Source organism: Mugil cephalus, chromosome 6 (genome assembly GCF_022458985.1).
Source record: "Mugil cephalus isolate CIBA_MC_2020 chromosome 6, CIBA_Mcephalus_1.1, whole genome shotgun sequence".
NCBI lineage: Eukaryota > Metazoa > Chordata > Actinopteri > Mugiliformes > Mugilidae > Mugil > Mugil cephalus.
Genome location: NC_061775.1, coordinates 28,080,071 through 28,104,614, shown reverse-complemented (window position 1 = coordinate 28,104,614; position 24,544 = coordinate 28,080,071). Strand labels below are relative to the sequence as shown.

The 24,544-nt window shown below is 41.9% G+C and overlaps 1 protein-coding gene across 1 annotated transcript in view; it reads right to left on the bottom strand.

Annotated features, from left to right (window-relative positions):
• Positions 1-24,089, bottom strand: part of kifap3a (kinesin-associated protein 3a) — a 35,870-nt gene extending 11,781 nt beyond the window's left edge. Inside the window, exons 1-17 of the mRNA XM_047587858.1 lie at positions 23,912-24,089; positions 22,794-22,925; positions 22,558-22,703; positions 22,419-22,477; positions 22,204-22,345; positions 21,191-21,290; positions 19,716-19,840; positions 18,596-18,694; positions 17,780-17,958; positions 14,634-14,796; positions 10,007-10,107; positions 6,020-6,125; positions 5,821-5,933; positions 4,483-4,648; positions 1,747-1,872; positions 1,526-1,624; positions 1,227-1,312 (exon numbers count right to left, since the gene is read on the bottom strand). Of these exons, the coding sequence (XP_047443814.1) occupies positions 1,227-1,312; positions 1,526-1,624; positions 1,747-1,872; positions 4,483-4,648; positions 5,821-5,933; positions 6,020-6,125; positions 10,007-10,107; positions 14,634-14,796; positions 17,780-17,958; positions 18,596-18,694; positions 19,716-19,840; positions 21,191-21,290; positions 22,204-22,345; positions 22,419-22,477; positions 22,558-22,703; positions 22,794-22,925; positions 23,912-23,952 (1,983 nt within the window). The 5' untranslated portion in view covers positions 23,953-24,089. The remainder of the gene's footprint in view (positions 1-1,226; positions 1,313-1,525; positions 1,625-1,746; positions 1,873-4,482; positions 4,649-5,820; positions 5,934-6,019; positions 6,126-10,006; positions 10,108-14,633; positions 14,797-17,779; positions 17,959-18,595; positions 18,695-19,715; positions 19,841-21,190; positions 21,291-22,203; positions 22,346-22,418; positions 22,478-22,557; positions 22,704-22,793; positions 22,926-23,911) is intronic.
• Positions 24,090-24,544: the final 455 nt, after the last annotated feature.

Below are 24,544 nucleotides of genomic sequence, written 5' to 3'. Positions count from 1 at the left end.
GTTGTTACTGAATGACGTTCTGGTGAAAAAGAAAAGAAGATGAAGAACATAAGATGAAGTAGAAGACGATGAAGATGAAGTGGTGATGTTAGTGTGTCCATGTCCGTCCTCCGTATTATTTCATTGGTGACTAATCATTAATTAGCAGCAGCAGTGATCATGGACTCGTTCCTCTACTAATTAGTCCCCGTCCCTCCAGTCCCTGGTCCCTGGTCCCTGGTCCCTGGTCCCCGTGTGTCCTGGATGATCAAAGACCCGGGTGGTTGCGGGTTGAGGGTCCGACTCAGATCCAGTAACGAGGGTCTGGTTTCCCTCTCGCCTCCGCGGGTCCAGACGCTTGACGCTGTCCAGAGCCGCCGGCCGCCTTTCATGTGGGTTCACGGCTTAATAGGCCTCACTGATAATTTCAATGAAACACTTCCTTCACTCCACGCCCCCCCCACCACACTGCCCCCCCCGCTCTAATCTACAGCCAATTACACTGATCTGAGTCTGGCAGCGATCACACTCTGACCGGGAGCCGACCACACCTGTCAATCACAGAGTTTCCACCGGGTAGAATTTATTTCTCCGTTTTTATCGTAGATATTTTAACTTTTTGGTTTTTGTTATATTTTAGGTATGGTGTCTATCTATCTATCTATCTATCTATCTATGTTCATCAAGAAATAACAGAAAATTCAAACATAAGACAGTTTAAATAAGACTCAAGCATAAATAGTTGTATCAAATACTAAGAAAAATGTAAAATAAATGCTCTTAGAACTTATAATTTAATTTAAATACTTAAAGAGGAGTCGGTAGAATCCCGCCCCTCTTCCTTAAATCATTAATTAATGATAAATAAAACCTGCTCCATCACAAACGGTCGTGTAGGTTTTATATTTTATATTAAAAAATAAACCAGATCTAACAGATCCTCGTAGACCTGAGGAGTTTTGATTTGAACCGTTTTGTTCTGTTCTCAGTCGTCCAGGTCGTAATATACGATGATAGGGAGCAGCCAGGGACAAAGGCCAGGCCCACAACAATAACGATGAAGATGGTGATAAAGATGATGATTGTGAAGGATGAGAAGTATAAAAATGATAATAATGATAATAATTATGAATAGAAGAGGAAGAAGATGATCATGAAGAAGATGATGATCATGAAGAAGTAGAATAAGAAGAAGCTAGAACATAGAGGGTTATTCTCGTTGTGTGTTCGTCTAATCTCTGACTCACAGCGATGATGTCCAGCGTGTTGCCGCAGACTTTGCGTATCTCTGCGTTGTTGTCGTGCATCAGGTCGATGAGATACGCCGGCGCCTCTGAGACCAGGAGTCAAGGAACCAGAGCTTCTAATTTAACCCATGTCCTCCTGCACCTGCTGCTTTTTATTTCTCTCTTTTAATATAACAGAATGTCCCTGAACCACTTTGTCTATATATATTTATACATATTTATAAGGCGATAAACACGGAGGATCATTTGTAGACGCTTGATCAGACGTGTTGCCGCGGTACAAACGTATGAGAGGATACGGGTTTCGTTGACGATGACGTCTCTTGTTGCTTTGTGGAAAACCATCTGGTAGAAGACGTAAACTATCTGACACACGAACTCGTCGTCCTCCTGTTGGGCTGAGAAGGAAACAACGACAAATAATAAGTCCACGAATGAAGATCCACTGATGATCTGGGAGAGAGACCTGAGACACTCTCACGTGACTTGACTAACAGAAAATCCTGGACTTGGTTGTTACCGTTGAGCAGATCAATGAGAGCAGGAATGATCCCGGATTTGGCCAACATGGCTGCACACGAGTCGTCCATGGACACGGTGCCGATCATGATCACCACCTCCAGGATGAGGTCGTCCTCAGCAGAACCTGAAAAACGAGACGGAGAGGCGCAGACTTCTTAACCCCGACGAGGCTCAGGAGGAAACACAACAACATCTGTATCTAAAAGAGCAACATGATAGAACTCATGAGCTCAGGAACTGGGTTTGATAGAAGTAATTCTACCAGGATGAAGATGGGGATGAAGAAGAAGAAGTAGTAGATGAAAATGATGAAGAAGAATTAGTAGAAGTAGAAGGTGAAGAAGAAGAGGGTAATAATGATGAAGAAGAAAATGAAGAAGTAGTAAAGGTAGTAGGTGATGAAAAAGAAGTAAAAAATAAGAAGATGGTGATGATGATGAAGAAACAAAAGTAGAAGAAGAAGATGATGATGATGAAGATAATGGTTAAGAAAAATTAAAAGTAGGTGAAGAAGAAGTAAAAGATGAAGAAGAAGAAGAAGAAGAAGAAGAAGAAGAAGAAGAAGAAGAAGAAGAAGAAGAGGAGGATGGGGATGAGGAAGTAGTAGAAGAAGAAGATGATGAAGATAATGGTTAAGAAAAATGAAAAGTAGGTGAAGAAGAAGTAAAAGATGAAGAAGAAGAAGAAGAAGAAGAAGAAGAAGAGGAGGATGGGGATGAGGAAGTAGTAGAAGAAGAAGATGATGATGAAGAAGAAAATGGTGATGAAGATAATGATGAAGAAGAAGTAAAGGTAGTAGGTGATGAAGAGGAAGTAAAAGAAGAAGATGGTGACGATTAAGATGATGAAGAAGCAAAAGTAGGAGAAGTATAAGATGAAGAAGAAGAAGATGATGATGATGAAGATAATGGTTAAGAAAAATGAAAAGTAGGTGAAGAAGAAGTAAAAGATGAAGATAAAGAGGAGGATGGTGATGAGGAAGCAGTAGAAGAAGAAGATGAAAATGGTGATAAAGATGATGTTTAAGGAGAAGTAAAAGTAAAAGATGATGAAGATGAAGATCTGTATCTCAGATCTGTGTTTTAGGATCAGTGACTCTTCTTCTAGTTTGAGGAACTGAAGTTGTTCTTCCAGGATTCAAACGTCCGGACGCTGGATTCTGTGACGTCACAGTCACACGGTTCCTCACCAATAAACATTTAAATCATGAATTTGTAAGTTTCTGAAGGTTTATTTGTGCTTTGATCTGGTCTAGTCTCAGGTAGGAACGCTCTTCATCCCAGCAGGTTTTAGGTTATAATTTATTTTTTTAGGTTTTAGTGTTTGTGTGTATTTGCCTGAATGAACCGACTTGTACTAATTTCATTGAGGTCGAGTCTGGAATCGTTTTTTCCCCCTTAAAAACTAATTTTATTGTTTGGCATTTAATTCAGTCTGAGAGCCACTTTTATTTCATTTTATTTTTTTATGGGACGTTTTAATTTCGTATTATTTTTGGTCTTTGTGTTGCTGCTGTGTGTTTATTTTATTTATTACTAATTAATGTTTGGTTTCATCAAAATGTGGTTTTACATAAAAAACTGCAAATAAAACTATAAAAAAATAAAAACGCCAGAAAAGACCATAAACCGTGCGTCCGTGTATTTAGAGGTGCAAATAAATCAGATGATAAAACATACGAAGAGTTTTACACTTCAACGTTCAGCGCGACAAATAAAAAGGACAAAGTCGCCATAAAATCGCACATTTACGCCGCCTTCCCACAAGAAATTCAGGATATTTGTTAGAAACTAGAGGATGAACGATACTGACCTGACATGAGACTTAGAAGAAATCTGTAAATTTAAAGATGGAGATTTTAATGCTGATCTTGTACATTTGTGCGTTTTTATTTTAAACAGTTACATCTTTCTCTCTGGACGTATTCAGCTTTTATTTTATAACTAATTCATAGAAAATAGAAACATATATTTATTGATATAAATGTTTCATGCATGTGACTGCATTTTGTGTTCAGGATCGGTCCGTTCAAGTGTTTTATCTTTGTGTTGAGTTTCTATTTTTTGTGCCAACTCTGCAGCACGTTGGCCATTATTAGTTTTTTTAAAATTCTTTTTCAACTTCTATATTTTCGAAGTTTGTACAAGGAGAACATGTGCTGTGGTCGCTTCAGTGAGTTTCAAATTTTAGAAAATGCTCTCATAAGTGAGTTTTGCATTTTTAACTAAATTCATCATAATAACAATATAAAATATCTTTAAATGTTTCATGCATGTAACTGTATTTTATGTTTAGTTTGATGCTTTAATGTCTTTTATTTGCCTCATCTTCATATTGAGTCTGCAGCACGTTGGCCATTATTATTATTTTTAAATTATTTTTGTACTTGTACATGCTTTGCTGTGGTCGTGTATCAGTGTCGGTGGTTTCCACGTTATATATGCAGTGACATTTGTTGAATATTTTCAGAAAATAGCTTGAAACTGATCAATGAGAAAAATCAAGGAGAGAAAACAGATTTGAAACCTCAAAGGAACGGGCTCAGGGTGAAGAGGTCGGCGCTCGTGAAAGGCAAAGATAAGAATAAAGCTCATTCTGTCCTCACATCGTCCACATCAGGTCACACCCGCTGATAGTGGTGGTGATTTAGGGCGGAGAGGGCGTGGGAGAGGCTCTCAGGTTAAAGGGGAGACGGGGTCTCATCTTTAAACTGTGCCGGTCGTCCTACGCTCACCTGGCTTGAGTCGGTCCTTCAGGTACGGCACCAGGCCGTACTCCTCCAGGACCAGGGCCCAGTCCAGGTCGGGGATGGTCAGGTTGGCCAGCGTTCCCAGACACTCGATCACAAACTCCTCGGCCTCGTCCTCGTTGATCTGAGCCGCCAGGTCTCCAACGTGGTCCTGGAACAACGGGGGCATTTTAAAAGTCTGAGGCGACTTTCATTCAAAGAAACGTGGAGATAATGAAGAAATATGAAAAGAAAACGCTGCTGCAGATGTGTGTGATTTACAAGAGTCACAACTTCAGTGCAAAAGTAAAAAGACAAATCACAGTTTGCATTTTTCACTTTAACTCTTTGTGTTTTAAGAGTCTGCATATAAATAGGTAATAGGGAAAAGAAAGAAAGTGGAGTCACACTAATAGCTCAGGACTATTTTAACCTCTTCTCATTCCAGTTTATTTAAGACGTAGCCAAAATAAACTGAACCCTGTTTATGAACATGTTGGAGCTCATTCATGGTTTCGTTTCTATCACAACAGTCAGAATCTGTCTAAGTGGTTTAGTTCTGGAGGAAACAAAGTTAGAAAACAGTAACAGGACGTTGGGTTCATCTGTAAAAATGTGTTGGTTTTATCCTTTAACAACTTTTATCAATGAAACCAGAAGGAAATGACGTATCACATCATTGGTGTCCAGAGCTCTGATTGGTTCGAGTTTAAATGTCTACAGGTGGATCACTGGTAAAGTGTCTGAGTTCAAGACTTGTCTGGAAAAAATCTGGAGCCGAGTGCAAAACAAGAAACGGAGACGCAAACTTTTAATATCCTGAAAAATGTTACGATATAATGTCAAACATGTTTCATGACACTTTATCTAAAATGTCTGTATATGTTTGTTTATCTCATGTAAATTGGACTGAACATTTTTACTTCTACCCCATTCTTTTATTATTTTATCGTTATTTTATTATTTTATTTTTGTTCTTACATCTATGTCTGGTTCATATTAGTTCTTTTTTATCTCGTGACTCTTTGACAAAATAATTTCCCTCCAGGATGTTTAATCTTGAATTAATACAAAACAATATTTATTTATATTTATTTAATTATGTATTTTTTATATATAGTTTTTTTTATTTTTTTAAATATTTTTAATTATATATTTTTTTTTAATTCAATGACACGGAAATCTCCAAGTAAATATGGTTTAACAGCAGAACTAAAAAAAATAAGTGGGGAGACTAGTGATATAATATCTTTATTTTATCAAATAATAAATATATTAAAATATTAAGAGAATATTGTGGCTGGAGGGCTGATACTAAGTTAAAATAAAATACTCCAAACTGACCAGGAAGAGATTCTTTGTGGGTCCGTTGTGTTGGGAAAGATTCCTGATGGTCTTCATCACCAGGACGTCCTTCCTCTTCAACGCCCGCTTCATCAGCATCTTCAGGCCGTTACCTAGGCAACGGGGAGAAGGATGGACGGACGGAGACGTTTGTGGAGGAGTTTATTATCTATGTGGCGTTTTCCTTCAGAGCTCGTACCTTCACACATGACGGCGGCGTTGCTCTTGTTGGCGGCTACGTTGATGCAGAGTGAGATCAGTTCGACATCGATCTCGTCACCGCAGTCAAACACCAGCGACATCAGCTGAGAAATCAAAACCACAATCACACGTCAGGATGTTGCTGCATTTATCTAATCAGCAGCTGCATGAGCGAGACTCTGTTTCCTGTGACTAAAGCTAAAGAAGCTAAAGGACGTTTGTTGGCTCCGTTGTACTTTTCATTCCAGATTCTTTTTTTCCTGTGATCTCAACCAATTTAGCTGAAACCAGTTGATCTTTCTGTGGTTTCTGCAGGACACAAACATCTAACAGGTCAGTTCAGGCTTTTCAAATGTGAGGATTTAAATGTGCAACTTAGAAACTTTCACTTAGAAATGTTCAGGCAGCGTCAGATTAATCAGCTTTTCCAGTAACATTTATCACACAAGGGTTCAGAAACGTCATGAGCACCTCAGAGATATGTAATATTGGCTCACTTTCTGGAATGAATGAATGCAAAAAGTATAACATTTCTGCTTCGTGTTTTTTTTTTGGGACTAGTGTGTGAAACTCTGAGGACAGTATTTGCTGTATTGAACTATTTGAAGAAGTCTGGACCAAAAACGAGACATTCAAAGGTCTGAAAACAGGAACACACCAACAAACGGTTTTTAAAGTCACATGCAGGTAAATTTAGGGATTAATTCAAAACTGTAACACATCAGGGTCAAAGTAAGAAATAATCTGCTAACAATATACAAAACATGTTCATGGAGTTATAATCTCAGAGAGAAGGTACAGGAATGAAGAAGAGCTACAAGAAGCACTTTAAATATAATTATTATTATTTAGCAGAGGAGGAAGAAAACACTGAATAACGACATGTTAATACTGACAAGGGGTGGAGCCAGGTAATCGTTTTGCTCCGCCCACTCCTTTTGAACTTTACTTATTGTACTTATTAAGTTTTTTTATTTTTTTATTTCTTCAGTTTCAATTTTAGATGCATTTGATGCATTTCTTTTCTTTTGAATGTTTGAAATAAATAAACACATAAAGTAAAAATAAAAACTTTCAAATCTTACAGACGAAATGTTTCAGCCTCGATCCTGTGAGTTTGTTGTTGTCGTCCTTATTTTACAATAGCTGAGAAAATCATCAAATGCTGCAAATGGTTGAAAATTTAAAAATGAAATGAAGCGTAAACTGCATAAACTGGACGTGGAAGGTTCATGTGATGTGTGAGAATGTGGAGAATTAGCTCCAGACGCCTGGAAACTAATAAAGAACAGACTTTTAAATTAAATCTGCAGATATTAATTGGGACTAAAACCATTTAGACGAACGAAGGCGCGTTGTAAACAATAAAGAATAAAACGTTGGAGATAAAGAAACAACAACAACCCCCCATCCGACCCATTCCCCGTCCGTCTGCCCTGCGCTGATTTAACATTAAACAGGAAAGGCTTTGAGAGGTGGTGTAGTGGTGGGGGGTGGGGTGGGGGTGGGGGTGGTTGGAGGTGCACTGGTTCCCTGTGAGGAGTCAGGAATCAGAGAGGCAGAGAAACGCTGGTCCCGGTCTGGGTTAGGTATCACATACCAGGGGCCCCGGACCCCAAATCAGCCCCGTCTAGACTCTCTGGCACCTGCCTCTGCTTATTTACCACAGGCAGCGGGTGGAGGCCCCCGTCAGGGCCGCGGTGCCACCAGCCCCCCCCCATCCACCCCCCATCCACCCTCCACATCATCCCTGTAACCACTCCTTCCTACAAACCCACATCCAGCTCCGAAAAACGGTGACCCCATTAAAACCTGGAGCCGGGGGGTGGAGGGGGTGGAGGTCAAGCACTAGTAGCCTGGGAAAGTGATAAAAGAGAGAGGTCCCAAAAGCATGAAATAGGTGAGAGCATCGAGGAGGTTTATTAAGGAGGAAAAACAGCCTCGTTTGATCGGGTTAAAAAAAATAAAAATAAAATAAAAACTAGTCTGGAGAATCTCAGACGAACCCAGCGGAGATTCTTCAGAAGCCGAAGTTTCCAGGTAACGCGACACGGAAACGATTTGAACCGAGAAGCAGGAAACATGCAGTTCTGTTGTTGTTCCTATAATCATATAAACGTTGTGCTCGGTTCATATCAGAAAGCAGAAAACGCTGATAAATCCCAGCGACCGTGCGGAGGATGGATGGAGGCAGCGGAGCCGCCCTGGGGGGGAGGTCAGAGGTCACATCCTGGTCACGCCGCCAGCTAGCGCCCGTTCACATGAACAAACAGCAGACTCCAGGGCCACATCTGGCCGGCATTTACACCCAATCTGGGCAAACAAACAACCACGCACATTCAGCTCCTTATCGCTGGTGACGAGAGCAGCGGCGAGGAGTGACCGGGTCAGCTCAATCAGGAGGGAGCTCAGCAAGAAAAATATTATGAGCGCAGCAAAGTTGAGAGAAGGGGTTTGAGGCTCAGCTGTGAACTTAAAGTCAAAATTATGAAGCAATCGTGTGTCTGCGCTGATGCTTTAGAGCTGCAGCGTCGATGTAACTTTAGTCCACGGGTCAGTTTGAGTCGGAGCAGGAACATCAGAGAGAATCAACGTATAAATAGTGACGAGTCTGAATGTTTCTCTTTGTTTTAGTGCAAAAAAGGACACGATGAAAGTGTTAACGTTTAATGAACAACCAGCAAAACGTAAATTGTGTGACGATTCCAATCAGCTGAGATGAAGAATGAATCGCGACGCCCTTTTTAAACAGCAGAGGGCGAAATCTGCGTCACTGTCAGGTTAAGGACGGATCTGATGATATAGTTTATCTGAATTATTCATTTAGTTACTTGGGTTTTGTTTAAAGGATCCAGTTTTTCACTTATTTTTTTTGTTGTTTTTGATAAAATATAATTTAAGTTGCGTTTTGTTGCACAGTTTACGCTACAAGGAGAATAAAAAGGATTTGTTCAAGAGAAAATATAATTTGTAGCTTTTATATATCTAAATATATACGTTAATCATTAATTTATTGCATAGTTTGTGCTTTAAGTCACGTTCTACTGCAGAAATGTGTTATTTTGTCTGAGAAATAATTTAAGGAATATTTTTCGGTCATAATTCATCTGCACGCTCATTCTGGTAAAGAAAAAAAACTTAGTCCTCATATGTGGACACTGGGATTATTTCATTATTTATGTTATAATAAAGTCACCAATGTGTGACACAATATAAAACTGTTTATTTTAATACCTGGACTTGGCCGAGCCAAACCAGAACAACGAAGTCCCACGTTCTCAAACGAGTATTTGCTAATTAATTAGTGACATTGTAGCTCGTTGCTATTGATAGTTTGTTAAATTTGTGCTTCATATCAAACCAGAAACGTTAATAAGCATAAATAAATAAGTTTTAGCCACAGAATTTGATGAAGCTTCCACTTTTGTCCCGTGATCGTCTGCAGAATTAAATTAACGCCATCGTGTTTTATAGTGTATTGACCCTTTGCTACCACTAGGTGGCAGACTAAAGTGTTTAAATGAAGCAGAATAAGCTGCAATAAAACCTAAAACTTAACGTCCCCATACGAGGACACAGGGTCTCGGGAGGTTAATAACGGAAATCACATCGAATCGTGAGTTTGGTGCATCGTTACATCTCTAACAACCAGACATTTCTTAACAAAAAGTTGTGCATTTTCTGTGTTTCCTTATTAGAAATTCCCCCCGTGGGTCCTGACTGCACCGTGTGACGGGCCCGTTTTGGCCCCCGGGCCACGTGTTTGACATCTCTGCTTTAGGGATTTATAAATAGCATTTTTTTTTTTTTTTTTGAGTGAATGTTGGAAAGATGTTTTGAGTGGAAAGTAGAGGAGAAGAAACAGTCGTTGGGTTCCAGATGTGCAGCGTCCCTCCCTGTCGTGCATTAATTCCCGCGTGCCGTTAGCTGCACATGCTAATGCGTCTGCCTTGGTCTGCTGGCGGCGTACATTAGCCAGCCTTACCTGCGGTATGCAGCCCGCGTCGGCAAACATGGACTTGAATGTGTCGTCCATGCTGATGTGGTACAGAATGCACATGCTGAGCTGTCTCTGGGCCTCGTCAGCTGCAACACAAACAGAGGAGGGGGAGGAGGAAGAGGGGGAGGAGGGGGAGGGAGGGGAGGGAAGTCAATGGATGAATGACTGGTTGTACCGCAGCGCTGCACGCGACGCCAATGACCACATCTAGAGGGAGGTGTGTGTTTTTTAAAGATATTAATGGGCTGAATGGGCCCTTTAACCACAGGTCAACTGGCTTTTAGCCGCTGACGATTAAAGGGACAATTCAACCAATTTAAAACCAAAACACGCAGTTATGCAAACAGTCGGCTTTAATCGACTTCTCAGATTGTTTTTGCTTAAATCCATAAGTTTGTCCTCGCCGTCGTCCAAAAAACACGGTTAAAAACACATCAGTGCTGCACTTGGTGACGTGCGGCTTCGTTTCATTAAAGAATAACACCGGCCTCATTCTGCTGGAGGCCAAATTAAAACCACATCAAGGTGCCTTTTTCTAGGAGCAGCGTCAGAAATGAAAACAGTGGAAAGTGTTTTCTGTGGATTATCCACGACTTCTGGTAAGACACGTTTCTAAGAGACGCATTTATTTACTTTTAAAAAGAAGATGAAATATGTTAGAACAAAAAATAAAACATGGGAGCAAACAGGAGAATATTCACTCTACTTTTAGCTCTGTTTTGGTCTGCACCAGTTCGTTCATTAGTTATTATGCAGGATATGATGATGTATATAAAGTAGAACGTGGTGTTTACGCTAACTGTTGCTAATCCTTGATCTGCACTCACTTTTGCAGCTCACTGATATGTAACACTGGCTCATTTTTAAAGACATCTGCGCATAATATTTATGTTTCTTCTGTTTTATTGGGTTCTCTTTGTCTATTTTTAAGGAAGTTTTTGTGAAGAAATGTCAAACTTTTGATGGGGGAAAAAAACTTTTGATCTACCCCCATCCTCAGGGTAGATCAAAAATTAGCTTAGCTTAATTTCAACAACCGCTAACCCGAACATGCATGAGTTTCCCACAACAACTTCCTGCAGATGTTTCACAATAAGAGCATTATTTTGAAATGAATGGTCATGCAGTAACATTGCAACGATCTTTTTTAAAGGATTTTATTTTCATGGACCTCTTGTAATTACGCCACGGAGCACCAGGGGTCCAATGATCCCCCCCTGATTGAGAATCACTGGCCTAGTTAACCAAGCAAGCAAAAGAAGCAGAACGTAAAACTATTGCTAGATCATGGGCGGATTTATCTTTTCTTCTATTTGAGGAGAAACTACTGGATCTGAGTTCAGGCTCTGAGACGGAAGGACCGAAGATGGTGGACGGTGTTTCCTTCAGGAGAACGTTTCGTCTGTAGAAGACTGTTTCCTAAAGTTATCCTCAGAGCTGCAGACAGTAAACTCTGAAGACGTGTTTTTAAGAGCATTCCCACGATCTCATTTAATTATTTTAAAGCCGTCCGTGCTTTTCTGCAGGTTCTCAGAGTAAAAAACATCCAACAGTTGATGTTCTAGTTTTAAAAAGTTATTTCCTCTGCGAGTCTCACGTTACAGAACAGTGAATATTTTATTATTTTTTTGGAGAAACAAAATCTCTCCTGTTGGTTCTCAAAGTTGAGATTAGATCAACTTCACGTCTCCAAATGGCTTCAACTCAACGCTGATGGTTTCAGGTCGACTCCTTTAAAACACTTCTGGTCCCTTTAAAGGTTTGTTTCTATTGCTCTGACTAAACTAGTGGGAACCAGTGAGGACATCGAGGATTATCTGGGGTCTTTCTGCAGGAACCTACTGTTCTAACCTCGTAGGCGGATGGTCTGTGCAATATTCATTTTCTTAAAGCAACTTGTATTTGGTATTTGGTCCCTTCTTACTCCCTCCATCAGTTGAGGGTCCTTGGCCTGAAAAAACCTCAGTTATAGGACGTTAAAATATTGTGTGGTGCAGATTTAAACGCTGTGAAACCTGAACAAACACATTTAAATCTGTCTCCAGACTCTACGAGAGGTAATTAAGTTAAGATTTACTCAGTAAGAACATTTTGCCGTCAGTGTTGAGTTCTTATCAAAGGCCGACGGCGGCAGCAGCAGCAGCAGCAGCAGCAGGAGGAGGAGGAGGAGGAGGAGGAGGAGATAAAGCCTGAATGGATGGAGTGTTAGACCGTCACTGAGCCCAGGACCTTTATGAGTCTGACCTCTGACCCCGGCTGAGGGGACCGGAGCCCTGGAGGAGGAGGAGGAGGAGCCGGCGAGGGGAGAATTACTGGGGTTCAGACCAGAGTTTGACCCGGGGACTTTTCATTAAGGCAAGTGTTAAGAGAGAGAGGGTCTCTCCACTGGACCAGAACCACCGACAGACCTCCTGTAACGTCCAGTTAAAACCGGTCCTGGTCTTATCAGCTCCCCCATCAGATCCAGATGTGCTCAGTGATGTGAACCCCTGGAATCACAGGGAGGGAGGAGGAGGAGGAGGAGGAGGCAGCTTCTTGCTTTAATTGGGGAAAACAGGAGGAAGCATCAATTTTACTGCGTTTAATAAGTTGAAGCCACGTTGCTGCTGCTGCTGCTGCTCTGGTCCTTCCAGCGAAGCCTCCACTGACCAGAACATGTGCTTCTCATTAGCCTTTAGCTCAGCTCGCTGCATCACTGCTGCTGCTGCTGCTAAGAACATGGAGGGAGAGGTCCCATTAAAATGTTCAAAACGCCGGTAAGGGCCGGGGCAACTGGGAGGAATTAACTGGACTGTTCAGGGGCAGTTAGTGGGAGAGCTAAACTCCAATTACACCCCAGCCTGATTTAAAAAGCCTTCGTAAAAATTACACCCGCGCACGTTATGAAGCGTCTGGGCTCGGCCTGCAGACACGCTGCTGCTTTCTTTTTCTTTTCTTTCCTTCTTTCCTTTTTTTTTTTGGATAAATAAAGGGTTTGGTCCTCGGAGACGTCGCACGACAAAGTAAAAACGCTTTTAAAAGAAGCCCCCCCTCCTCCACCCCCCCACTCCCACGGCGGTCTCCTAATTTGTCTTTGCAAAGCAATTAAAGTCAACACAATTATTGAATTATGCCGTTATTCCTTTAATTAAGAGGTTACTGCCAGAGCTATAAAACCCAAACGACGCTGAATTAACGATATAAAAACCGAGACAAGCTCACATTTGGTGTTTTTGATTAACTTTAATGTTTAAATAATTTGAGCCTTTCTATTTTTGGGGGGGAAATGAGAGTTATCGCATATTTGCACTCAAATAAAACTTGTAAAGTCATTTTTTTTTAAAAAAAAACAACACTTTTAAAGAAGCCAATATATCCTGAGGTCAGTGGTTTGCAACAGTGACAACATGGACTTTTATTTTATTTTATTTTTACTCTGAAAAATGTCGAGTGTTTGTATGAAACTGTTCATTTAGATTTTTTATTCAAAGTTTTTGTTGGATGAAACTTGGAAAAGCTGTTTTATTTTGTCCTTCTGATTTTTTATATATATTTTTGAATTATTTATTTTTTAGATGAGGCCGTTTTAACTTGACATCAGGAAGGTGACAGGCTTTTATTTTATTTCTATTTTTTTGTTTTTGATTTAGATTATTTTTTAGGATATAACAGGTTGAACTACCTGTAAATGCTGAAAGCAAGTAAGTAAATATATTCTTGGTATAGACAGAATTTTCTTTTGAATAAATAATTCTTCTTGTGATTTTTGAAAATAATGTTTTTCAATTATTTATTTTTTTAAGATGATTTATATATTATTTTGTTGGCTAAAAGTTGTCTGGCATTAAAATGCAAATAAATATATTTTTTGTATAGGTATTTTTTTTTTAGATAATTTTATTCAGATTATTTTTTATGATAAAACTTGGTTGAACAGCTCGAAAGCATGTAAGTAAAAATTAAAAGGACCATCTTACATGTTCTGAATTTTTAAATTTCCCAGAAATCGAGGTGATGTCAAATGAACTCGGATCTAAAACCCAAACAGATTCATGTGGATGCTTCTCTTTATATATTGAGGAATTAAAGCTGCCCTCTGATAAAGCTCCACAGTGTTTCTCCGGTGCATTCGGATGGATGAGGACAGAGGCCGTGACGATGACAGGGACTTTCATGTTATCAGCGGGGGTCGGGGTCTGGACGGAGAGGGTGGAGGTGTCTCCAGAGATAACACCTCGCGGGGAGCAGATGATTAATACCAGGCCAGCTCAGCCAAACGCAGCGGTGTCAGGACGGTGAGCCGGCGTGATACGTCAGCGTTAAGTTAGATTATATACGCCTGCGTGCTTCGCTTCCTGAATGAGCCAAGAAAAAATAAAAAACAGCCCCCCCCTCCCTAAAGACCCCTCCACCCCTCCGACCCGCTCCTGCAAAAACAACATTTGTGCAGAGGCTCTGGCATGTTATTCTAACAAATATATTATATTAATTATGCGCCGTTACCCGAGCCGCCCCCCGAGAGGCTTCAAAAGCCCTCGGACGGCTCGGATGAGACAACGCAGGAGGAGCGACAAATTAGAAGCTAGGAAACTGTACAAGGGCTGCGATAAACAAACAGAAAGCACGTGATTACCGAGCAGACAGGAGAGTTTGGGAACGAGTCCAGCCTGGACCATCTGGCTGCGCAGGGAGGTGTCGAAGGACAGGTTGAGCAGGAGGCGTAAGGTGGTGCTCAGGAGCTCCGGGTGATCGCAGGGAACCAGGCGGGACAACTTCTCCACGGCCGACGCTTCAGCCTGAGGACGACACGGAGACACATATATATTACATATTCATATATTCATTTACATGTTTTCAGATTTTATTTATTTATTTTTTATATTTTAGGGAATTAATTGCTACTTTAGTAATTAAAGAACCCAGAATATATATATATATATATATATAACACTTTTTAATAAAATAGATTTTAAGACAGATTTTTAAAGATTTCTTTAGATCGATTTTTTTAGATTTCATTTGTTCATGTTTGATATAAAAAATATTAATACGTCATTTAGTATGTTAAGTACACACAATATTTAATAAAACATATATAAATAAAAAAATTGTACTTTTTTAAAATAGTTTTTAAGAAAAGATTAAAGATTTTTTCTAAATTTTATTTAATATAAAAAAATATTACTTATACCTCCTTTATTGTGTAAATACACAGAATATTATATATGTACATACTTAAGTACACTTTTTAAAAAAAATATATTTTTATATTTAGATTTTTTAATCAACTTTTTTCTAGATAGATTTATTCATTTGTTATTAATTTTAATATAAAAAATATTAACTTCAGTATATAAAGTATTTTTTGGAATTTGAAATATAGATTTTCTCGATTTTTTTTTAAAACAATATTTTCCAGATAAATTTTTTAATATAAAAATAGTAATAGCTACTTCAGTATGTAAAATGCCCTGAAACAATTTTTTGGTTGAATAAGATTTTTTATTTTTTTTTAAATATATATTTCTTTCTGAATTTTTTTATATACTTTTATATATACTTTTTTTTGAGATGCATACATTTTCTTTAAATAGATTAATTAATAACAATATTTATTATAATTTTTTAAATTATGAAATAAAACCGTTACTACACAGCTCATATGGTTCTATCCCTGATGTTATGTCATGACTGGAGGCCTGAGGTCCGGCTTAGAGGAGGTTCACGTGACCTGCAGACAGGTGGAGGTGTTGAGCTCTATTTATTTATTTATTATATTATATGTTTATAAGAATCAGACTGCGACGTTCAGCCCTCGTCCACACGGCCGTGGGTCGCTGGCTCGGTCCGGTGCCGCTCGTCCATTTGCAGCAGCAGCCGGAGCAACCGGAGCAACGCAACCTGCTCCCAGTTAAAAAACGCACTCACTGCTACTGTGCGCTAAACCAGCTCCAGTCACACCATCACAAACCAGACCTCGAGCTGCATAATCAAGTGCAGCCTGCGTCAATTACCGCTGACATCCCCCTTCCATTAGTGACAGCGGCGGCACCAGAACCCACCAGGCCGTGTTCAAGTCTTATCTGATTAGGAGAAAGTCACAACACGTCCGCTGATGGCGCACAGCGCTGCATCGCGATGCCATCACTCCTTCTCCCTCCTAATCAAACAGCCCGGTCCCCGGTGCAAGATGATATCCTTCACTTAGTCAACGTTCAGCGGTGTTGAAACCACCGTTTTCCTGCTGGACAGATGCCCGAGTGGCTCCAGAATCCCCCGAAGGGTTCTTTAATCTGAATCAAAGATACGCTGCTGAAGGGGAAACAAGCAGATAAAACCAGTTCCTAACGGGGTCTGGCTTTGATAAAGACCCACAAACGGAGGGAGATTGGAACCAGGTGGAGCTGGATCGGGGGGAGAGTCGACACGATGAGGTTTGTGCGCCAGCGCCGTGGGACTCGACTTTTTCCTTTTAAACTGAAATTTGACGAGAGTGGTTTCAGCTGGCAACGTGACAGCTATTAGTCCAAGAGCCAGGAGAAACAAATAACCTTTTATGACTAATTGAGGTTAAATTAGTTCAGATTTATCTGCTCTGAGACTCGTTTTACTTTTAGTTTACTCAACAAATCCGCAGCATCATTATTAGTCTTATTAGAGTTCATGACAATCCTGAGTCGCTCTTAAAGGAAGAGCTGACGCGTAGAAAGAGTTTACAAAGACAGAACTGTGTGGAAATCTGCAGGAAATGGAACAGGAGAAGAAGAAGAGAGAGGAAGAGAAGCAGATAAATAAGCAGAAGAAGAAGATTTGGTGGAAGTGAAGGAAGGAAGGAAGGAAGGAAGGAAGGAGGTAACGAAAGATGGGAGGGAGGAAGGAAGGAAGGAAGGAAGGAAGGAAGGAAGGAAGGTAAAAGCGAAGGAGCTAAGGAAGGAAGGAAGGAAGGAAGGAAGGTAAAAGGGAAGGAGCTAAGGAAGGAAGGAAGGAAGGAAGGAAGGAAGGAAGGAAAGGAAAGAAGGAGCTAAGTAGATTAAGAAGCAGAAGAAGAAGATTTGGGAGGAGGGAGGGAAGGGAGGAGGGAAGGAAGATAAAAGGGAAGGAGGTAAGGAAGCAAGGTAAAAGGGAAGGAAGGAGGGAACTAATGAAAGGAAGGAAGGAAGATAAAAGGGAAGGAGCTAAGGAAGGAAGGAAGGAAGGAGGTAACGAAAGATGTAAGGAAGGAAGGAAGGATGAAGGAAGGAAGGAAGGAGGTAACGAAAGATGGAAGGAAGGAAGGTAAAAGGGAAGGAAGCAAGGAGGGAAGGAAGGAAGGAAGTAACGAAAGATGGAAGGAAGGAAGGTAAAAGGGAAGGAGCTAAGGAAGGGAGGGAGGGAGGAAGGAAGAAAGGGAGGAATGAATGGAGGGAAGGAAGGAAGGAATGAATGAATGAAAGGAAGGAAGGAGCTAATGAAGGAAGGAAGGAAGGAATGAAAGGAAGGAAGGAAGGAGCTAATGAACGAAGAAAGGAGGGAAGGAAGGAAGAAGATAACGAAAGATGGAAGGAAGGAAGGTAAAAGGGAAGGAGCTAAGGAAGGGAGGGAGGGAGGAAGGAAGGAAGGAATGAATGGAAGGAAGGAGCTAAGGAAGGAAGGAAGGAAGGAATGGAAGGAAGGAAGGAAGGAGCTAAGTAGATTAAGAAGCAGCAGAAGAAGAAGAAGAAGCACTTTCTGTTTTCCGCCTCCATGATGTTCCCTTCACTCTGAAGTTAGAAGCTCTTGAGACGGACTTCGTCCTCTCACCATGTCGTTCTTGTTCTCCAGGAAGATGGAGAGTTTCTTGAGGAAGGAGACGACCACCAGCAGCAGCTCCTTGTCCTCGCGGTCCACGATCTTCACCAGCATGTGGACGATGTTCTTGTTCCTCATCTTCAGCTCGGTGCGAGTGTCCTCAGCCAAGTTCAGTAAGAGACACAGAGCGACTGCAGGGACAAAGATGGCGGCCGTCAGAGGACTGAGTCAAAGAGATTAAACTGGAAAATGAGCCAATATTACATATCAGAGAGGTGCAAACGTAAGTGCACCTCTGGGAACATAGTCCCACTGTGAAGATCAGCTCATTATTGTCTTATATCTTTTAGTTGTTGTCTCAAGTCTCTCGTGTCGTTTAAAGGTTTTTGCACAAATCAGTTTCATACATTTCTGCATAAAAATGAATTAAAACACCGGATTGAAAGCAGACAAAGAGAACCCAGAGAAAGATAGGAAGAAAGGAAGGAAGAGAACCAAATGAAACAAATATTAATATTAAATATTAGAGTATTAGTTGTAAAAATGCACCAGTATTACATATCTGTGAGATGCACATTAAAGTGCACCTCTAAGATTATAGTCTCGTTGTGATCGTCTTGCAGCGTCCTAAGTTTTTGCACATTTCTACATTTCAGCATAAAAATGAATCCAAATATCAGCAGATTGCTTCACAGCTATAGGATAATATCAAGGCCAATTAAGTTGAGAAGCGTTTCCATCAGCGAAGCCACAGATGATGCACATTTAGACAGATGATGGGATTTATTAGGATTAATATGATTATTATCTTTATTATGGACCAGGTACCTCTGAGAAGCTGCTCCTGTTTGACCAGGAGGCTCTGGTACTTCCTCAAAGACTTTTCATGCTCCTTCTTCAGATTCAGGTTCTCAGGTAACTCTTCATGTGGCCAGTTAAGGACTTTGCATCTGTGTGTTTACTGCTCATACAATTCACATAAAACACAGACAACAAACCAGATGCAGCACAAAAGAGAACGTCAGGATTCAGACGCATCTGGGGAGGGAAGGAAGGAAGGAAGGAAGGAAGGAAGGAAGGAAGGAAGGGAGGTAACGAAAGATGGAAGGAGGTAAGGAAGGAAGGAAAGAGGTAAGGAAGGAAGGTAAAAGGGAAGGAAGGAGCTAAGTAGGGAAGGAAGGAAGGAAGGAAGGAAGGAAGATAAAAGGGAAGGAAGGAAGGAAGGAAGGAAGGAAGGAAGGAAGATAAAAGGGAAGGAGGTAAGGAAGGAAGGAAAGAGGTAAGGAAGGAAGGTAAAAGGGAAGGAAGGAAGGAAGGAAGGAACGAAAGATGGAAGGAAGGAAGGAGGGAACGAAAGATGGAAGGAAGGAAGGTAAAAGGGAAGGAAGGAAGGAAGGAAGGAACGAAAGATGGAAGGAAGGTAAAAGGGAAGGAGCTAAGGATGGAAGGAAGTAATGAAAGGAAGGAAGGAAGGAAGTAACGAAAGGAAGGAAGGAAGGAAGTCACAAAAGATGGAAGGAAGGAAGGTAAAAGGGAAGGAAGGAAGGAAGGAACGAAAGATGGAAGGAAGGTAAAAGGGAAGGAGCTAAGGATGTAATGAAAGGAAGGAAGGAAGGAAGGAAGGAGGTAACGAAAGATGGAAGGAATGAAATGAAGGAAGGAAAAGTGCAAGAAGGAAGGAAGGAAGGAAAGAAGGAAGGAAGGAAGGAAGGAAGGAAGGAAGGATTAAGCAGTATCTGATCATCCTTCCTAGATGATCTGAGGTCTGTGCTCCTACATAATGAAAAGCTCCTATAGTAGTTGATGGGTGTGGCTTGACGTGGTGGGCGTGGCTCGGCATGGTGGGCGTGGCTCGGCGTGGTGGGCGTGGCTCGGCTCGACGTGTCTGCGTTGCCCCTGAAAGTGAGTGACCCAGACTCGGAGCATCGCGGTCCTGCAGAAAGGATATAGGCCGACTTCTTCTTCTGCAGCTCCTCCTGCCAGAGGTCGAACCTCTTCAGCTCATGTTCAATCATGTTCATGCACAAGGCTCCGATCTTGAAATGCGTGACCAGGCCGTGGAACTGGGAGAAGCTGAGGAGGGAAAGAGAAAACCACCTCCAATTTATCTAAAGAAAAAACTCATATTTTAGATTCCAGCTGGGAGCTGTCGTTAAAATGACCCCGTCATTCACCCCTGAACATAGTTTACAGAGTAAACTGTCAGAGTCAAAACACGTCCAGTCAAACTGGGCGTCCTGCTCCGGCTCATAATCAGCTCCACAACCCAAACAGTAAAACAGGGAGGTGGACGCCGGCCAAGGATGACGATCGGTTTTCAGACGTACGCGTCCTCTCGCTGCCTAAATCAGCCCTGACAGACGTTTATGTATTATTCTAGCGAGGGCTAATTTTAGTGTTTCCGAGCTGAACGGGGGAAACTTCAGGACGAGGCACGAGGCTGCCAGAGCTGGAAGAAGAAGAAGAAGACTGGAGCTCAGTGTGAGGCTCATTCTGACTTAAATTTAAATAAAATATATGTACGTACACATATATACTCACACATACGGAGATTTAGGACCAACAGAGAGGAGACTAAATACTTTCATTAAAATGTGTCTGTAATGGACTCTAGCCTGGACTCTAGCCTGGACCCTAGCCTGGACTCTAGTCTGGACTCTAGTCTGGACCCTAGTCTGGACTCTAGTCTAGTCTGGACTCTAGTCTGGACTCTAGTCTGGACCCTGGTCTTGACTCTAATCTGGACTCTAGTCTGGACCCTGGTCTTGACTCTGGTCTGGACCCTAGCCTGGACCCTAGCCTGGACCCTAGCCTGGACCCTAGTCTGGACCCTAGTCTGGACCCTAGTCTGGACTCTAGTCTGGACTCTAGTCTGGACTCTAGTCTGGACCCTGGTCTTGACTCTAATCTGGACTCTAGTCTGGACCCTGGTCTTGACTCTGGTCTGGACTCTAGTCTGGACCCTAGTCTGGACCCTAGTCTGGACCCTAGTCTAGTCTGGACTCTAGCCTGGACTCTAGCCTGGACTCTAGCCTGGACTCTAGTCTGGACTCTAGTCTGGACTCTAGTCTGGACCCTGGTCTGGACCCTGGTCTTGACTCTGGTTTGGACTCTAGTCTGGACCCTAGTCTAGTCTGGACTCTGGTCTGGACTCTGGTCTGGACTCTGGTCTGGACTCTGGTCTGGACTCTGGTCTGGACCCTAGTCTAGTCTGGACCCTAGTCTGGACCCTAGTCTGGACCCTAGTCTGGACCCTAGCCTGGACTCTAGTCTGGACCCTAGTCTGGACCCTAGTCTGGACCCTAACCTGGACCCTAACCTGGACCCTAGTCTGGACCCTAACCTGGACCCTAGTCTGGACTCTAGTCTGGACTCTAGCCTGGACCCTAGTCTAGTCTGGACTCTAGTCTGGACCCTGTTTACCTGGAGAAGCAGAAGAAGACGTAGGTGATGGTCGTAGCCAGGTCCACACTCTGCTTCCAGTCTTCTCTCAGGACTCGGGCCAGAGCTCCGAGAGCCGCCTCTAAACGCACAAACACACACAAGAGACTAGAAACAGGACAGAACTGAATGGACTGAGACAGGAACAGAGGGACGGGGGTCGGTTCTTATCGAGGCCGATGCAGCTGATGCAGCTGATGCAGCTGGACTGAAGCAGCGAGCGAACGAACGGCGTCTCTACAGGTTAAAGAGGACGACGTCTCTGTTGTGGAAGAAACAGCGCGGTCGTCACGGAGGGGAACGGACCTGGAGCTGAACCGAGTTTCTGTCCAAGTCAGGCAGGAACTGACAATATGATGTGATGGAACAGAGTTTATGATAAACAAACCAGTGGATTATTCTCTGGTAAATTAAAATCTTGTTTTCATCAGCGTTTTGTTTTTCTGAAAATCATCAGCTCAAGAATATTTAGAATATTAAGAAAAGCGCTGATGAATATCTTATTATAACTGTTTAATCTGATGACTGAACCTCGACACTTTGTTTTTACCCCTTAATGAAGGATGGAAGGGAAGAAGGAAGGGAGGGAGGGAGGGAGGTAAGAAAGGAAGGAAACAATGAAGGAATGCAGGAAGGAAATACCTAAGAATAGATGGAAGGAAGGAAACATCCAGAAGTTACAGAAGATGAATGAAAGAACGAAACCATTTCCTCTTTTCACCACTCACATTTCAACCTCTCAGGTTTAACTGATTTTATTTCATTGAGGTTCTGATTTGGTTCGAAGGTCGTGGTTTTGTGCAAACTGACTCAATATCAAACACTTTGTCTCCATTGAAAGGTGTTTAGTGAATGAGCTCTGGTCTCGTCTGGGTCTCATGTCTGGTGACATCCAGATGTGACCAGACATCCAGATGTGACCAGAGTCTGGATCTGGTGAAAAGTGGGCGTGGCTTCCTTCTACAGCGAATGAAGCTTCTCCTAAGGGGAGGTACCGTTCTGCATGAGCTCCTCCAGGTTGTCCGGGTTGCGAGCGAGCTGAAAGATGAGCGTCGCTCCTCTGATCTTCTCCTGGATGCCCTCATAGAGCAGCTCCACGTACTCATCGACCCGGCTGATGCTCGCCTCCTCGTCCAGCTGCAGGAACGTCACCACATGGGATGTAGCTCTAAAACACAGTGCACACTAATGTTTTTAAGTCCGGTCCTACCTCCACTCCAGCGTACGGTGCAAAGTCTCGAGGCGAAATGCGTCTCTTCTCCTGGTTGTCTGCCAAAGGAAAACAGTCGGCGTCACAAAAGATGCAAACACGCTTTTCTCTCTCGAGGCATCGTGAAACTCTTCAGTACCGTTGGGATGTTTGCGGTTCTGCAGGTAGAAGAGCAGCTGCTCCACCTCACGGAGTTTAGACGGATGGATCAGACGACATTCGTCCACCACCTTCTGAGCCAGAGACGACGTGTCCGTGTTGGCGTTGAGGCTTTTCAGGCGAATGCTTAAACAAACATTCAGACATTAAGATTCAAGCCAAACAAAAAGACCTGATTTCCATCTCGTTTCAAAGAAACTGTGCGTTTATTCTCACATTTTCTGACACTCTTTCCGCTCTCCAACCATGGGCTCGCCCAGCTCCCCCAGAACAGTCGCCTCCACCTCATACTGCACCACCAGCGCTTTCTCAGTCGGGTGGACGTCCAGAGAGCATCCCTTCACTCTCCTGTGGGTCAGAGCCAGACGAAGCCACAGTCACGTCACTTGTCTTGGTTTGAGTTATTTTATCTACATGTCAGAGTCCATCTGTCTTATATCCGTCACCTTTTAGGGAAAACTGAGACACCAAACCTGAGCCAGAGCACCTCACCCAACACCAGGACACACACATTTAAAACCTTTAATCTCTAATCTGAAACATTTACTTACCATAAATTGCATTTAAACTACTTTAAGGAATTAGCTAACATTTTTTTTTCCCATCTGACTTTATGAAACAAATACTGATGCATTTGTCCCATAGGAGATTAAAAAAAAAAGTAAAAAGAAAAAAAGGTGTATGTAGGTGCATTAAATATGAAAGAATAAGGAAAATATGTATAAGTTCTTGCAAATATCTTAGATATTATGGTATTTTACTGATGTGAAATTAGTTTAATTCTTATTAATGAGATTTATAAGATCCTTCCATAAAAGGTGCAAATATTCCATACATTTAGAAGTTAAAAAATAAATTAAATTCATTAACTCATTAACCTGCAGTGGTGGAGGACGTGTTGTCTCATCTCAAAATGATCACGATAAATACTATTTTCATCACAAAAAAGGTATTTAAAAGAGTTGCAGCTGCAGTTTAAACACTTTGCAGTAACCTTTAATTCTGGGTTTAATATTTATTATTGTAAATATTTAATTAAAACGTGTATTGCCCTTTTTTCTCGGTGCATCAGTCTGTATCGATCAGTTCCACACCCTGAACAGGTCATGTTATGACAGGCTAACGGTAGCAGCTGTTAGCTCTCCTCCTACATTTATTTAATTTAAACATCATCATTTAATTCGTTTCCAAACATCGTGGAGGTGGTTTTAGCTCCGTTAGCCTCGTGTCATCCATTTTAAGGTTTTCAGGGTCTCTCCTGTTGTTATGTTGTTATTGGAGCATCCTCACTAGCAGCAGCAGCAGCTAACAGCAAACATGCTAACAGCTGTTACCTTTTCAGATAGCGCGCGTCCCCTGCTTGTAAATTCTCCATTTCAGATGTTAAATAAAAACAGAGAGACACATGGAGGGGCTCCTTCTCTCATGTGATGTTTCTCCCCCTCCACAGCTGATGCAGATGCAGATGAAGGCACCGGCCGGATGTTATTTATCTCCACAGCTTGTTGCTAGGGAGCCCACACCCAGGAGGCGGGGCGCTGCTGCCCCCTAGAGGCCGGGAGGAACAAGGCCACAAATAGACGGACTTCAATGATCCACAAGGGAAATTACTTGATCACAGTAGCTTAGTTAGAAGTAACAGAAGTAAAAAGAAAGATTAAATAAAAATAAAATAAGTATTATAAGTAAAGGAGAGTGTAGGGACGGTGCATCCCCCCATTCACTGTGTTCCCTGCTGACCTCTGCAGCGTCCACAACAGGACGTCCAGGTTTCATTTCATTTATTTGGATCTCCATTAGCTTCGGCTAAGACCATCGCTACTCTTCCTGGAGGCCTCAGCCAATACAATTACCTTTACACTACAGTACTCAATTACCCGAAACACACCACACAACAAAACGACACAAACAACAACTAAACAACACCTCACAAGGATCTACAAAACAAAACAAATAAGAAAATCATG